This window comes from Anthonomus grandis, chromosome 3 (genome assembly GCF_022605725.1).
Source record: "Anthonomus grandis grandis chromosome 3, icAntGran1.3, whole genome shotgun sequence".
Lineage (NCBI taxonomy): Eukaryota > Metazoa > Arthropoda > Insecta > Coleoptera > Curculionidae > Anthonomus > Anthonomus grandis.
The window spans coordinates 14,469,925-14,485,470 of NC_065548.1; the positions used below are offsets into that span (position 1 = coordinate 14,469,925).

Here is a 15,546-nt window from a genome sequence, read left to right on the forward strand (position 1 = left end):
TATCGATCGTCCCCAAAGGAACAAATCCCGCCTGAATTGGTTCGATAGTTTGAGAGTTAGTCCCAATTTAGCACCGAGACGAGACGAGTATGGCAGTTTCATTCGCCGCGCCGGTTTTACGTTTGATGTTTCGGCTTTTTTGTTGACAGTCGGTTTTGCCCCCGCGCCTTGATATCCACATTTTATTCATTACGTTTAAGTCTCAATTCGTGTCTTTTCTTGTAAAAATCAGTGTAATCTGTCCTCGAAGAATATACGGGGTTTTTTACGAGTCAAGAGTTTTATTGCAATTCAAATATACAGTCCACTAACTAAACCAGCATTTTGGCAAAGGCTGGATCTTCGATTTCGATACTGAAGCAGCCAGGCCAGTATTGGAACAAGTTTCATGTAACAATACATTTTTTGATCCTTCGGCCGGATAATTTGTGGTTCGCTATATATAAGGTGTTTCGGATATTTACATTTTTCGTTACGGGCAAAACGACGAGATTCGATTCGAGTGTCAAGTGTGTGCAATGGCAGCATACAAATAAGGTAAATGTGCATGTTCTATTTACTGTCCATTGGAGAGACCTACAGCCTGCAGTGCAGTTTCAAGTCGCTGTGAGGTTCCTGTCTCCTGTTACTGGGTGTGCCTGGGTGCCAAATGCCTGCATGGTCGCCTTTGTTTACGTTCCTGGTTCCGGTGTTGCTGCGTTCCTGTAGGCCTGTTCTAGAGGGTTCCTGAGGTTCCAGATCATTTGGGGGTTCCTGTCCTAGATGGTTCCTGTTCCTGCCGTTCCAGCTGTTGTTATATGTTGTTATAATTCTCAAGTTGCTCCCCTCCAGTGGGACATTTTTACCGTTGGCAAATAAACTTATTATTATACAGTGGCGTTCGTTATATAAAGCGCAATTAAGCTAGTTTCTAAGCACTATTTTTAGGAAACTGCATGCTTAATTTTAAGTAGGAATTTAGGTCGGGTTTAGGTATACAATTTGTAAAAGGCTTTCATTGAGTACTTAGTTCTCCGTTGTACTAGGTACCTAGCCATACTTTAACATCTGCCTATATTTTCTGCTTTCATTTATATTATTTCTTTTACATTTGACAATTTTACATTTATATTCCCAATAATAAATTAAAATGGGAAAAAGGAATACTGGATCTGCGGTTGAAACCTCTAGTCAAAGCGATGTGGCTGACAATTTAGTCAGAAAGCAGGATATTTTGACAGCCAAACTAGAGCGGTTTAGTAGATTCTTAGATGCAGTTCAAGAAAGTCCAAGTGGCTCGAAACTAATAGAGCTTGATACTAGATTAAAAGATTTAGAAGGTCATTTGTTAAACGATTACAATGAAGTTCAGTTTTCTTTAGAGGGCATAGACTATGATAGGTATCATGATAGTTCATTTGAAGATACTTATTATAGTACCATTTCTATGGCCAAAGAACTAATTTTTGATTTATCTAGTAAAAATAATACTCCATCTAGTGCCTCAAATACTACATCTAGTTCAAATAATTTACATGTCAAATTGCCGGTCATTGAATTGCCCAAGTTTTCAGGTGCTTTTGATAAATGGCTCGAGTTTAAAGAACTATATGTTTCTCTAGTTCACAGTGTTAGCAATCTTGATCAAATCCAGAAATATCACTATCTTAAGGCCTCGTTAGAAGGTTCAGCTGCTCAGTGTATACAATGCTTGGAGATTTCTGCGAGCAATTATGAGTTGGCTTGGGACATCTTATGTCAGCGCTATGACAATAAGAAATTAATCATTCACAATCATATCAAGTCTTTGTTTAGTATTCCAGAGATCAATTCAAGCTCTCCTCAGTCTTTTCGAAATTTTGTTGATTTACTGTCGAAAAACTTGAATTCTCTAGAATGCTGCGGGGTGAAAACACAAAATTGGGATCCACTTATAATTTACATGGTTTCTAGTAAATTCGATAAAGACACAATTAAAGAGTGGGAACAATGTATTTCAAAGGTGGATTCACCTACAATTTCTTGTTTAAAAGATTTTTTAACGGCTAGAGCAGACTTTCTATACAAAATTGGCCTTCATAAGCCAAACGAGAATTTTAAATCGGGTCAACATGATTTTAAATCTAAAACCATGTCTGGTAAACGGTTTTCTGGGAATACTACGACCAATAGAGATCCCAATCCAACTCTAACTAACCGAAGTAACTCATTTTCTTGCTATCACTGTGACAAACCTCATTCTATTTACAAATGTGAGGCTTTTCATAAGTTGTCAGTAATAGAAAAGGAAAACAGATTAAAGGCATTGAGGATATGTATGAATTGTTTAAAAAAAGGCCATGACCTTTCGACTTGTAATGCTGGGTCCTGTAGGCATTGCAAGGAGAAACATAATTCGTTGTTGCATGTTTTCAATTGTTCTTTCACTAATAATGCAAATAGTTCAGCAAGGCATTGTTCTAGATCTAATATCATGACTTTACCAGAATCTGAGACATTGTTCCTCGACAATCAAGTTGCCAATATTCCTAATCAGACGACTAGTTGCAGCGTTTCGGTCCAAGGTCAAGTCTTGTTGGCCACTGCATTAGTCCAAGTTTCAGACATAAATGGCAAATTACATACATGCAGAGCACTGTTAGACAGCGGCTCCATGTCAAGTTTCATTACTAGAGATATGGCCGAGAAACTAATGGTTCCACAAGATTCAGTGGACATTTCCGTTAATGGCATTAATCAAGGCCATACTCATGTTTCCAAATCATGTGTTATATATTTAAAGTCTTCCAATTCTCCTTTTAAAACTAATGTCCAGTGTCTGATTATTCCAGACATTACTGATAGTTTACCTACACATTCCATTAGTCCAGGTTTCTTGGAAATTCCATCTTTCATTAAACTTGCAGATCCAAAGTTCTTCGAGTCAAGTAGAATTGATATGCTCCTGGGTGCTGCTATCTTTTGGAGGCTTCTCCGTAAAGGGGTAAGACATTTAGGGCCAAATATGCCTGTTCTCCAAGAAAGCCATCTTGGATGGTATATATCTGGGCCTCTGAGTCCAAGTCAACAAGATAAGGTTATCTGTAACCATTCTAGAACCACAGATCTGGAGGCTTCCTTAACCAAATTCTGGGAGATTGAGGAAGTTTCTGTGGAAAAACCCTTCATACAGGAAGAGCAGCAAGCAGAAGAGCATTTTCAAAAAACGTTCCAAAGAGATTCTGATGGAAGGTTCATTGTTTCCATCCCATTAAAGGAATCTATTTCATGTCTTGGCGAGACAAGATCTGGTGCTACAAAACAGTTTCTTTCATTGGAGAAAAAGCTCGCCTCCAACCCAAAACTTAAAGAAATGTACACAGATTTCATGCAAGAGTACATTCACTTAGACCACATGTCACCCTTTGAACCATCATCAAATGACACATGCTTCTATTCACCTCATCATGGCGTTTTGCGTGAAGAGAGTGCCACCACAAAGTTACGTGTGGTTTTTAACAGCTCTTACATTTCCTCAAGTGGTTATTCTTACAATTCCCTTCAACTAGTAGGTCCAACGATTCAAGAAGACCTTGTCTCAATTTTATTACGTTTCCGTCAGCATTCGTATGTAGTTTCTGCGGATATTTGTAAAATGTACCGACAAATTCGTGTAGCTGAGGATTTTAAGCCTCTACAATTGATTTATTGGCGATCCAGCCCAGAGAAGGAGCTCCAATCCTACTCATTAAACACGGTTGTGTATGGCACAGCTAGTGCCCCATTTCTCGCTACAAGGTGTCTGTTACAGCTTTCCATTGACAACCAACAATCGCATCCTCAAGTTTCAGAGGCGATTAGGCGAAATTTCTATATTGATGATTGGTTGTGGGGAGCCAGTTCGGCCACTGAGGTCATTGAACTTAGCAAGCAAGTAACTTCTATATTAGGTTCCGCCCATTTTAAGTTACGCAAATGGAGATCCAATAATCCAGATATTCTAGAAAATCTACAAGATTCAAATAATTCTGACGACAAATTCTATTTTAATCAGTCAACGACATGTAAAACTCTCGGTATGCTGTGGACAAGTACGGATGATATATTTTCCTATGACATTAAATTATCGCCATTAAAAAATAAACTGACCAAGAGATTCATCCTATCAGAGACCGCAAGGATTTTCGATCCCCTAGGCTTGATTAGTCCGGTAGTAATCACTGCAAAAATCTTTCTACAAAAATTATGGTCCCTGAAGGTATCGTGGGATGACGAATTGCCGTGTGAACTTTCGAATAAATGGAAGGTTTTCCGTGAAGAGCTTCCAGTCCTCAATGGCTTGAAAATTCCGAGGCAAGCCACTTTTAAAAATGTAACTAGAATCGAGTTGCATGGATTCTCAGATGCTTCTCAGCAAGCATATGGGGCATGTATCTATTTGCGCACCATAGACACGGAAAACCAAGTGCATGTGCATCTTCTTATAGCTAAAACTCGCGTTGCTCCCTTAAAGCAAGTCAGCATTCCTAGATTGGAGTTATGTGCGGCGCTTCTTTTAGCACAACTTTATTCCAAGGTTTTATCTTCTTTAACAATCCAAGTTAATGACGTACAATTTTGGTGCGACTCGACAGTTGCCCTGGCATGGATTCATTCTTCTTCGTGCCATTTCAAGGTGTTTGTGGCAAATCGAGTTGCACAAATTCAGAAGGTGGCTCCACCAGAACTGTGGAGATACGTTAGCACGAAGGAAAACCCGGCAGATATGCTGTCCAGAGGCATATCACCTAGTGCCCTAGCAACAAATAAAGAATGGGTTCACGGCCCATCGTGGTTGTACAAATCGTCTTCTTTCTGGCCAGTTGACATTTCCATTTCGAGGCCATATGATCTCTCTGAATTACCAGAAGTCATATGTACTTTAAGGTGCAACTCACAAGAACTTCTCGCCTTTCCTTATGAAAGATTTTCCTCATTTTCCAAAACCATTCGAGTCGTAGCTTATTGCATCAGATTCATACGCAATTGTAAGTCCGCTAAATCCGACAGAATCGTCGATGAATTCACCGCAAACGAGTTGCATATAGCCACAATAAAGCTGGTAGGGCTGGTTCAGCAAGAAGCATTTCTTGAAGATTTAAACTCTTTAAAGAAAAATAATTGTGTTAACAATAAAAGTAACATTTTGAGTCTCACGCCTATCCTAGTAGATGGTATCATAAGAGTTGGTGGCAGGCTTCGCCATTCTTGTTATTCTATGGACAAGAAACATCCTATGCTGTTACCGTCGAAGCATCATTTTACCTATTTGGTCTTTAAACATGAGCATTTCAATTCTTTTCATTGCAGCCCTCAATTATTATTAGCCAGAGTTCGAGAAAAGTTCTGGCCGGTATCTGGAAGGAATATTGCAAAAAAGGTGGTGAGAGAGTGCATTCTCTGCTTCAAATTTAAACCGCGTTTTATCAGTCATTTGATGGGAGACTTACCAAAAACTCGCGTGTCTGCAAAGGGTCCGTTTGTGGATGTCGGGGTCGATTACGCAGGTCCTTTTCTTTACAAAGATCGTAAGGGTCGTGGATGCAGAACATTTAAATGTTATCTTTGTGTTTTTGTCTGTCTTACCGTAAAAGCCGTACATTTGGAGTTAGTTACCGACCTGAGCACAAATAAGTTTCTTGAGGCATTTCAAAGATTCATTGCTCGCAGAGGCAAGCCAGCCAACATTTACTCAGATAACGGCACTAATTTCATTGGCGCCAGTAATCATTTAAAGGAACTGGGCCAATTCTTGAAGTCTAATAAAAATGACATTATAAGGGAATGTGGTGCCAATCTAAACATAAATTGGCATTTCATAGCAGCCTACTCCCCACATCATGGTGGCATATGGGAGGCTGCTGTAAAAGCAGCAAAGCGGCATTTGTTAAAGGTTTTATCAAATAACCTTTCTAATTTAACCTTTGAAAGTCTTTATACGATAATCACTCAGGTAGAAAACATTCTCAATTCGAGACCTTTAACGCCTTTAACGGCAGATCCGAATGATCTGAGCGCGTTAACCCCTTCCCAATTTCTGATTGGACGCACGTCAGGTTATTTGCCATATACAGACTGTCGAGAGACTCCAACTAATCGCCTAAATGAGTTGGAGCAGCTTGAGAAAATTCGGCAACATTTCTGGGACCGGTGGTCCACGGAATATGTGACGTCCTTGCAACAGAGAACCAAATGGAAGGTCTCAAACCCGAACCTTTGTGTGGGTGATCTAGTTTTAGTGCATGACAATGACTTACCGTCTTTTCAGTGGCGACTTGGTCGCATTTGTGATGTACATCCCGGGAAGGATAAAATCGTGCGAGTCGCGAGTGTAAAAACCAAAACGGGTATCATTAAGCGTGCCGTAGTTAAGCTCGCGCGTTTACCTGTAGATTAAGGTTGTACCTTTAGCTAGGCTAGATTAAGGATTTATGGTGTTCTGTCGGCCTACGGCCCATGTACTAGTTAAGGTTAGGTTAAGTTGCATGGTTTCCTTTGTTATCTAGAATAAGTTTCTTTGTTGAAATCAAGTTTCAACGCGGGGGCCATGTTAAGACTTCTAAAATATAAAACATTATTTTATATTTCTTTGCGGCTTAAAAGGTAAAATAAACATAATAAATTCCAAGAACTGTACAAAGATATCGCCGCGTCGGTATTTCCTAGTAATTTGCATGAAAAGGCAGTGCCGCGAGTGCGTAGGTATCGATCGTCCCCAAAGGAACAAATCCCGCCTGAATTGGTTCGATAGTTTGAGAGTTAGTCCCAATTTAGCACCGAGACGAGACGAGTATGGCAGTTTCATTCGCCGCGCCGGTTTTACGTTTGATGTTTCGGCTTTTTTGTTGACAGTCGGTTTTGCCCCCGCGCCTTGATATCCACATTTTATTCATTACGTTTAAGTCTCAATTCGTGTCTTTTCTTGTAAAAATCAGTGTAATCTGTCCTCGAAGAATATACGGGGTTTTTTACGAGTCAAGAGTTTTATTGCAATTCAAATATACAGTCCACTAACTAAACCAGCATTTTGGCAAAGGCTGGATCTTCGATTTCGATACTGAAGCAGCCAGGCCAGTATTGGAACAAGTTTCATGTAACAATACAATGTTTGTTTTTAAAAAACGAGCCATTAAATATATGTGTCATAAATCTCCACAGGACATGCAGACCCCTATTTAAAGATACTTTCCTTGTGTTGCTTGTTTGTTGTTGAGTCTGCTTGCCTAATATATAAAAAATATAAATTGTATCTTCAAAATAATGGCTCCTTAAAACATTATAATATCAGAAAATAATACAATATTCCAATGCCCATCCCGAAAAATGAACTTAGAATTCTCTTATTTACTTGAGCATAAAAATTTTTAATCATTTTCTAAATGTCATAAAAGTCTCTAGAAGTTCTCCTCGCTTTAAAAAGTTCTTAACGAAACTTCTTAAAAGCAAGTATTTTTATAGCATTAGAATTTTTTTAAGATAGTTAGGAACAGGCCAATCGTATATAATTAGTTTTTAGTAAAGATGTAAAGGTTAGAATTTGTGATGTTACTCTAAAAAATTTTTAAATCGTCTTGCTTTGAAATTGAAAATACATTTTGTGTTTATACTAGTATGTTGAACCCACTATTGTGTATTGTTTTTAAATTATGTGTTAGTAATATGTCGATTAATGTGCCTATTTTATATCATAGAAGTACCATGTCAACAAGTAGGTACCATGTATTTATGAATAAAGTATGTTTTGAATTTTTTGAAATTCGAAATTGTATTTAAAAGAGAGAGAGGTATATAATATTTAATAGGGATGATTCCAACTACTCACTAGAAATTACCTCGTTGAAAAAGTAATTCTTGTTGTAAAAGGGTTATTCAAAACTGCAAGTGGCCAACATGGAGTCGACAAGAAGAAAAAAAGTTGATTATGACTCTAAAGAAGGATTTAAGAGTTATTAAACGTCGTATTTAAAAGTTAAAGAAGTTAACTTGTAAATGAGAGAAAGCGTTTACAACAATGTATAAATGATTTTATTTTATATTTTCAAATAACGCCAGAAAAAAATAAAAAAACCATTTTGCCAAATTTCAACTTTTTCCTGAATATTAGGAAGTATTTGGCATTTTTCCAATTTTTAGATTGCATTTATTCAATCATTGCATTTATATTGCGCAACTTTCGCCTAATTAAACCATTTACTGCTCATCCTTATTTTGGACATCCTCCTATAATCGCGATGAGACCCTTCATACTGTTAAACAAAATATTTGTTTTTTTTCTTGTTAACTTTTTCTAGTTTTAAGAATTAGTAATTAAGTGTTTCCCTGTATTGCAAATTAAAGTGTGGCCTATTTTCGATATTTTATAGTGTTGTTACACCCTTATTCAAAACATTTCAACCCTTATTCAAACATTCATACATTACTTAACCACCACATTTATCTAGTTATTTATGCGAGATCACAGCGCATTTAAATATCGGCAATAACAAAATAAATAAAAGCGCTGTTATCATCATCGCCCTTGTCTTAAAAAAATAACAAAACGGCCGGGCGCCCAAAGATTCCCGCGTCGTTAAACTGCAAATGGTCAATATAGCACCGACAAAGAAAAACAAAGTTGATGATGGCTCTTTAAAGACAGAACGTCGTATTTTAAATTTTAAAGGTGTCATCGTATAGGCGAGAAAAAGTGGTCACAATAATTTATTCACTTAATAAATACTTTTGTCATATATTTTGAAATAACACCAGAAAAAAATAAAATGATTTTGCCAAATTTCAGTTTTTTGCAAAATTTAGGAAGTATTTAGAATTTATTATAAAAGGACACTATATTGCTCAACTTTTCTCTAATTATACCACCTCTATTGACGTCCTGTATAACCGTGATGCGGGGTCTTTAAACAAAATGTTTTTTTTTTGTTACTAGGTATCTTTTTATAGTTTTAAGTATAGTTGTAACAACTGGTAATTGAGAATTTTCCTGTGTCGCTTAAAACTTAAAATGTGGCCTATTTTCAATTTCTATTAACATCCTCACTCACAACCCCTTACTTTACAGATGTCACTACGCTGCACAATTTTTCAGATATTGAATCACATGACAAAATGGGTTACTTTTTACAAAAAATTATTGATCAAGAAGTTATATTATGATCGGTATTAAGTCTTATGAATTATTTCAATTATTCTTTATAATATTTACGTGAAACCTACTTATATCTTAAAATTTGTTCCACATATTTTTTGTATATTAGTTTTTAGTTAATTAAGTGCAACGGGCTTTTTATTTAAAAACTTGACCCTCTTGAACACAAAATGAAGGAAACAATGTTTGTTGGAATTATAACTTGTATTAAACTTTGTTGGTAATTTTGTAAAAATAGCTTTTTATATATATTTTTGTATTAATTTTTGTCTCAAAAACATATTTTGGTAAGTAATTATTTGTTTATAAAATTTAACTTTTAAGAAATTTCAATATGCCTCCAGCCTTAAGTATATCACTTATCACTTGACCACCACATAAATGACACCGTGTTGTATGTTCAAAAAAAAATAATAAAAACATAATTGGCAGCATCATCCCATATCTTAAAAAAATATCCAACACGGCCGCGTAACCGGAGATTCCAGCGTCGTTGAAAACCTGACTCAAAGAAGCCAAAAGCCAAGTCCACACAGCTAAAATAAATCGTTCCTAGATATGACGCTTCGCGGCAGCACCACACGGTGCACGAAACTGAACGGCAATCCGATAGTCGACCGGGTACACTTTTTAACACAGGATTGCGTATCTTCCCAAATATTCAATCAACGATCATAATAAGACCCAGAAGGCTTGCATGGGCAGATCATGTAACCGAAAATAGGAATATTGGGACCGTTTACTGTCTGGCTATTCTTTCTGCGGCTACGGGGCATCGGTAAGGGGAACGCCGCCGTAAATAAAACATGGCTGATTTCATTCATCAAATGCCCAGTGGCGTGCCCAAAATTTTATAAAGTATTGAAAGTTAAAAAAATGATTCCGTAAAATTATAATATTTTTTTTTGTATTTGATGTATGTATTTTACAATACATATAGGTATTTTGAGATCATGATATACAGGATGATCCAATGCGAAATAGGCACCCCCGTTTTGTCGCTAATGCGGTCTAGGGAGCAAATTAATTTGATATTATCAACCCCTCAACTTTTTTTTCTTAGTTTTTTTTCGTTTCAATGAGTTGAAACGAAAAAAAACTAAAAAAAAATACACTGTTTATTAATTTTTAAAATCATCTTCCTCTTCACTTATATCATCGTCATCATCGTCACTGTCATCGGTATCGTCATCACTAGCGGATAAAGTAATTATTATAAGTTCAATTTCCTCCATAATCTCCTCTGTTTGCCAAAATTTATCTTCAACACCTCTAACATGTTGGGAAAATTTTTGCCAATCTTCCCTAGAAATTAATAAAATTGCTTCCTCAGTAATTTGTTTTAAGGTGGTTAAGGAAAAATTTCCCGTGATATTTCTGCTTCTTATGATATATTTAACCTTTGCCCATGCCAATTCTATAGGATTTAGTTCACACATATAAGGTGGTGTCCTAAGTGGGGTATGTCCATGTGACTTGATAATCTTATTATTCACATAATTTTTTTGATCAGTGGGGGGTCTATGGAGGACAACAAGATCAAAGAGATCGACTTTCCTGGCTTTTGGGTCATGATTTATGCCTGTAAGAAATATTTATATCGTAAAGTTGTTACATAAAATGTCTAAAATAGAGTATTTTTTTCTCAGGACCCATACCTCAATATTCAAATTAAAGTTAGACTTATTTGACTACAAATTAAGATTTATGGTATTATATTTTGTACAAAACATGCTGCATATACCAAAATATCAATTCAATTAATAACCTTTCTTTGTAAGCCAATTCACTATATTTTGATTTAGAGCTGATTTGGTTGGAGTCTATCTTCCTGAACAGAATGATAGGGAGCATTTAATTATCCAAGACAATAACCGAGTTGGCAGGAATGTTAGGAAGGATTTTTTCAGTAAACCATCGAGTAAAATTTTCCCTATTCATCTGTCCATGATAATCACCCGTAGCAACTCCAGCTTTGAATATTAAACAGGCATTTTTAATAAAGCATTTTCAGAACCTGCATGTACAACTATGAGTGGACCTAAAATTTTGTTTCAAATTCGGTGATATAAAACATCATTATAAATATTACAAATTATATTCCACGGCCACATAATATAGCAAAATATTTACTTTAATTAATTATATTATTCCTTCCCTTTAGATGATATCATGATATATTACTAATGACTCCGGAAACGGTATTACTCTGCCAGCCTTTGCTCAATCGCAACCGGAACATCTCAACAACGAAACGTTAACCAATTGCAACGTGCCATACTGCATTCCTTTCGTAGCCGCAGAAAAATTAGCCAGACTGTATAAAGGCAGACTGAACGCTAGAAGAACGCCAGGAATGACCCAGACAAAGGTGGAAAGATAAAGTAGAGACACCAATATGTTGGAAATACGAAATTGAGAAGAACTAGTAAGAGGTAGGACTAGATGGTGATCGAGGAGACTAAAACGCTTAAAGTGTCGTTAGGAAATGCTGTCAAAAAACTGAAACCGTCCATCACATCACATCTAGCTGACAATACTCACAATCTGCACAAACATAATTAGATGGGCAATAATGAAAATAAAGAATTAAATTGTTACTATGTTTTCTTGCTTGTGGACAAATATGCCCTATTACAAATATAAAGTTCAGCTAGATATTATAAATTGAATTTTGATAACAAATACATAATTAAAAGGAGGTTCTAATAAAATTAAAAGGTGTAATAATTAATCAACGATTATATGGTATAGTGGACGCGAGAGTTCTAGACCCATACTTCAATGAATGAAAAATATAACTCGAGCTTGTTAACCATATTTCAGCTGTTATGACTCTTTATTATCAAGATCCATTAAGTGATATGTTATTTTTCCAGCAGGACTGACTCGTCATTCGAATAGTAGAATCGTCATTTGAAATAGTTTATTGTTTTATTTTATAATTGTATTATAAAATGAAAGCCTGTAGATTTTTTGCAATGCTTAAAAGATCCATACCTACTCAAACTGGAGTGTCATCAGTATTAAGCCGGACCTCTAAATATCCGACAAAAAATTTGAATTTACAAGTTTGATATCTTAGTTCAGTGAAAATTCATTATCGTAATCACTATTTTGCATAATTTGCTTAAAATCGATAGGCTTAGGAGCAACTAAATAGACATTGAATATATTGACAATAGCCTTTGAATTATAGGTAAATCACATCCACTATCGATTAATTCGTTTTGTGTGCTTTCTGGTAATCCGCGTTAAACAAGCTTCCGTTAATTGAAATTGTTTTTTAACTTTTATCTAATTCCCCTTAGAAAGAATTTACAGAATCACGGGGCGATAATTTTTTTTTAAAGAAATAAAAATATTTGATTCCAATCCCTTGAGTTTTAAAATCGGTGGGTTTACAAATGTTGTTTTAATTAAAATAATTTTTAAGCAGTAAGCCAGGGCTTTTCCTAAAATATTTTTTTTCATTTCTGCGATCTTAGCGGTTCAATCATTTGTCATTAATAAAGCCAGCACCTCCAAGTTATAATTTTTAGTTCTTTGAATTCTGGTTTATATATTTATTTTATTAAAAAGTTATTCACTCTGTATTTATTTTACTGGAAACAGTTCATTAGACATTCTCCCCTCGGTTGCCACGATCTTGTTTCCCAAACAACTAACAACATTGTAACTAACTAAAAACGGGGGACAAATACTGATATTTAAATTATAGAACCATTTCAAAGTTTGCTTGCGAAATAATTTGCTGTGAAGATAAAAATAAAAGTTGGAAAAGATAAAATTATTCCAGAGCAGTATGGTTTTGATACTGAATATTTCATTGAAATTAATTTATTCCGTTTCCTTGAAAACTGACAAAGCTTTTAATCGAATAGTTCAAAGTCTTTCAATTCTCAATTTTTATGGGTATCATTCTAAATCTTTTTTAAATCATAAATTTGTTTTTTTATTGACATTAGGAGTTTCTGAAGAAAATATTTGGGACCTCTGATCTGGAATATTAGGTCACGTTTTCAATACTAACAGCAAAATCCGGATTTATGCTGTCCGAAATTGCTACTTCAGTTTAATTACATAATACGTGTTTAATATAATACATGTTTAATATTATACATGCTGAACAATAATAATTATTATATAGTTTAATTTAGTTTTGTTGCATGTTAGGGGGAAACTTTAGATTTTACACCTTTATTTAAATTACTAACTGATCTTGATGTTTGAGAGTTATAAAGTTAATTTTAAAAATATTACCAGTTTCTAAACTCAAACTCCAGGAATACTAATCAGAAAAGGCTTGCCCTTCCTGAAACAATTTACATCACCAACCCTAATCCTTCAACAGTAGTTCGAAAAGTTGTCCCTAAATTTTAACTCAAATAATTTTATTTTAAGCCATTCGAAAATCGTGATTAATGGATATAATTTAAGCTTTATGGATAACATTGCTTACGGAGATTTGCTTCCTAAATCTTTTAAGGAATATAAGTAGATTGAATTTACAAATGGTATAAAACAATCAGCACATATCATTACTGATATAATAAATTACTGGTATAATATTGCAGCTATTTAGATTATGCATTTTCGTACTTACCTTATTCCATAGTTAAAATGAGTGATAAGACATAAGCTTTCCTTATAAAAAGAGTACTTACATTTTTAATAACGTTTTTTGGTACATTTATTATTAAGCTTACTATTTTTAATTCTTCATTAATACATCCATATGAGAGTATTTTTTAATATATTCATATTTCTTATTTTAGGAATATCTTTCATTATAATTTTATTATTATAAATTATGGCATAGAACTTTTTTATCTATAAAAAATTATAAAAATAAAATACTAGCTCCACATATTTTGGTAAAATATTTCTAAGACTAAAAAAAAGTTGAAAAATTTGGGTTATTCACTTACCTTACTCAATTATTTTGGGTTAACACTAGGTGTCAAAATAAATATTAGTTAATTATTGTAATTATTAAACTATAGCTATTATTAATCTTTTGTAGTATAGCTATAATTAATACTTTTGGACTGTTTTGTTACACATGCCTAGAAAACTTGTGCCATAGTGATCTTACCAGCCATTTTATATATATTACTATAATGTAAATAAACACGAATTAAAGAAAGTTTATTAAATTTTGTGTAAAAAATTCTAAAAAATCAGCCAAAGCATATCCTAGAGCAGAAATACCACCCGATTATAATCTCCTTCTGGCAATAAAAGAACTCAGGCTGAGAAGAATTGACACAAAGGAAAAGAAAATTAGAACCGATCTCAAAGCAGTCAATGCAGAACCAACAAGGTCGCGTATAATAACAGAAATAAACATTCAAAGAAACACCGTGAAAATTAGAGACCCAAGAATATCGGAAGAAAAATGAGAAAATATTGAAATAATTCTGAAGAATACCATCGACAACAGCATACCAGAAGGGACAAAGTAAAAGAAATAGGCATGAATTACGGACGACATCCTTAAATTGATGAAAAAGAGAGGAGTTCAAAAATACAAGATAATTCATCGGAAGATCAAAAAGGAAGGCGAAAAAAAGTGAAAGAAGCAATGTTTATTCACAAATGTGACGAAATCGAAGAACTGGAGAAACCATTAACAGACGTAGGAGTTCAACTTCACAGATGAAAGGAATACGTTAAAAAAATGTATGACAGGACCAACGAGACGATAATAGGAAAGCAAAGATATATAGTGCAGGTTACAAAGGAGGAAATTATTAATGCAACAAAGCAGCTAAAGAACAAAAAAGCAAACGGGGAAGATGATATTCCAGCTAAGGTTAGAAAATACAAAACATGTTTAAGACTATATACAATACAAGTGTAATACCACAGGACTCGTTAACATATTTTTTTAATTCGTTGCCAAAAAAGCTTAGCTCAAAAAATGCGAGGAATACAGAACAATTAACGAAAAGAACCATGATGAATATATAATGAATTGGAGGAACTTATAGGTTACGCTCAGTTTGGTTTTTAAAAGGGATTATATACATAAGAATCTTTGTTTGCTCTACAAGTACTTATTGAAAGATACCGAGAAGACCTCGTGAAGCACTGATCTTTACATCATCTTAAACTTATATTGGAATCAAACTACCAAAGTAAGAATTAAGTACTATACAGTATATAAGTACTATATAGTAGTTAACAATACAACTGACAATATCAATATCAAAAAAAGGATGCATGGGGGGTGTACGGGTGTGATACTCCCCAAACAGTCAGCAATTATAGGATTTTTACTCTAAAATTGGGCAACTCAAATACAGAATCGGCTACTTCAAATGCATTCCAAAATTCTTAACAATTTTAAAAAAAGTCGAAAATTGGAATGTAATGTTATCAATTTATTTCTAGTTTTT

The 15,546-nt window shown here is 34.6% G+C and overlaps 2 protein-coding genes across 2 annotated transcripts; one reads left to right on the forward strand and one right to left on the reverse strand.

The window, feature by feature from the left end:
- Nucleotides 1-1,129: 1,129 nt before the first annotated feature.
- Nucleotides 1,130-6,394, forward strand: LOC126734245 (uncharacterized). Its single transcript, XM_050437781.1, has one exon. It carries the CDS (start codon nucleotides 1,130-1,132, stop codon nucleotides 6,392-6,394), a length of 5,265 nt encoding a protein of 1,754 aa, XP_050293738.1.
- A 3,869-nt stretch (nucleotides 6,395-10,263) lies between these two features.
- Nucleotides 10,264-14,247, reverse strand: LOC126734256 (uncharacterized). The gene is made up of 2 exons (XM_050437796.1): nucleotides 14,241-14,247; nucleotides 10,264-10,724 (listed from the first exon to the last, which is right to left on the reverse strand). Exons 1-2 carry the CDS (start codon nucleotides 14,245-14,247, stop codon nucleotides 10,264-10,266), a joined length of 468 nt encoding a protein of 155 aa, XP_050293753.1.
- Between the last annotated feature and the right edge of the window lie 1,299 nt (nucleotides 14,248-15,546).

Bases quoted from the DNA above. Each gene is read 5' to 3' on its own strand.
- LOC126734245 (XM_050437781.1), top strand. From the start codon at position 1,130: ATGGGAAAAAGGAATACTGGATCTGCGGTTGAAACCTCTAGTCAAAGC.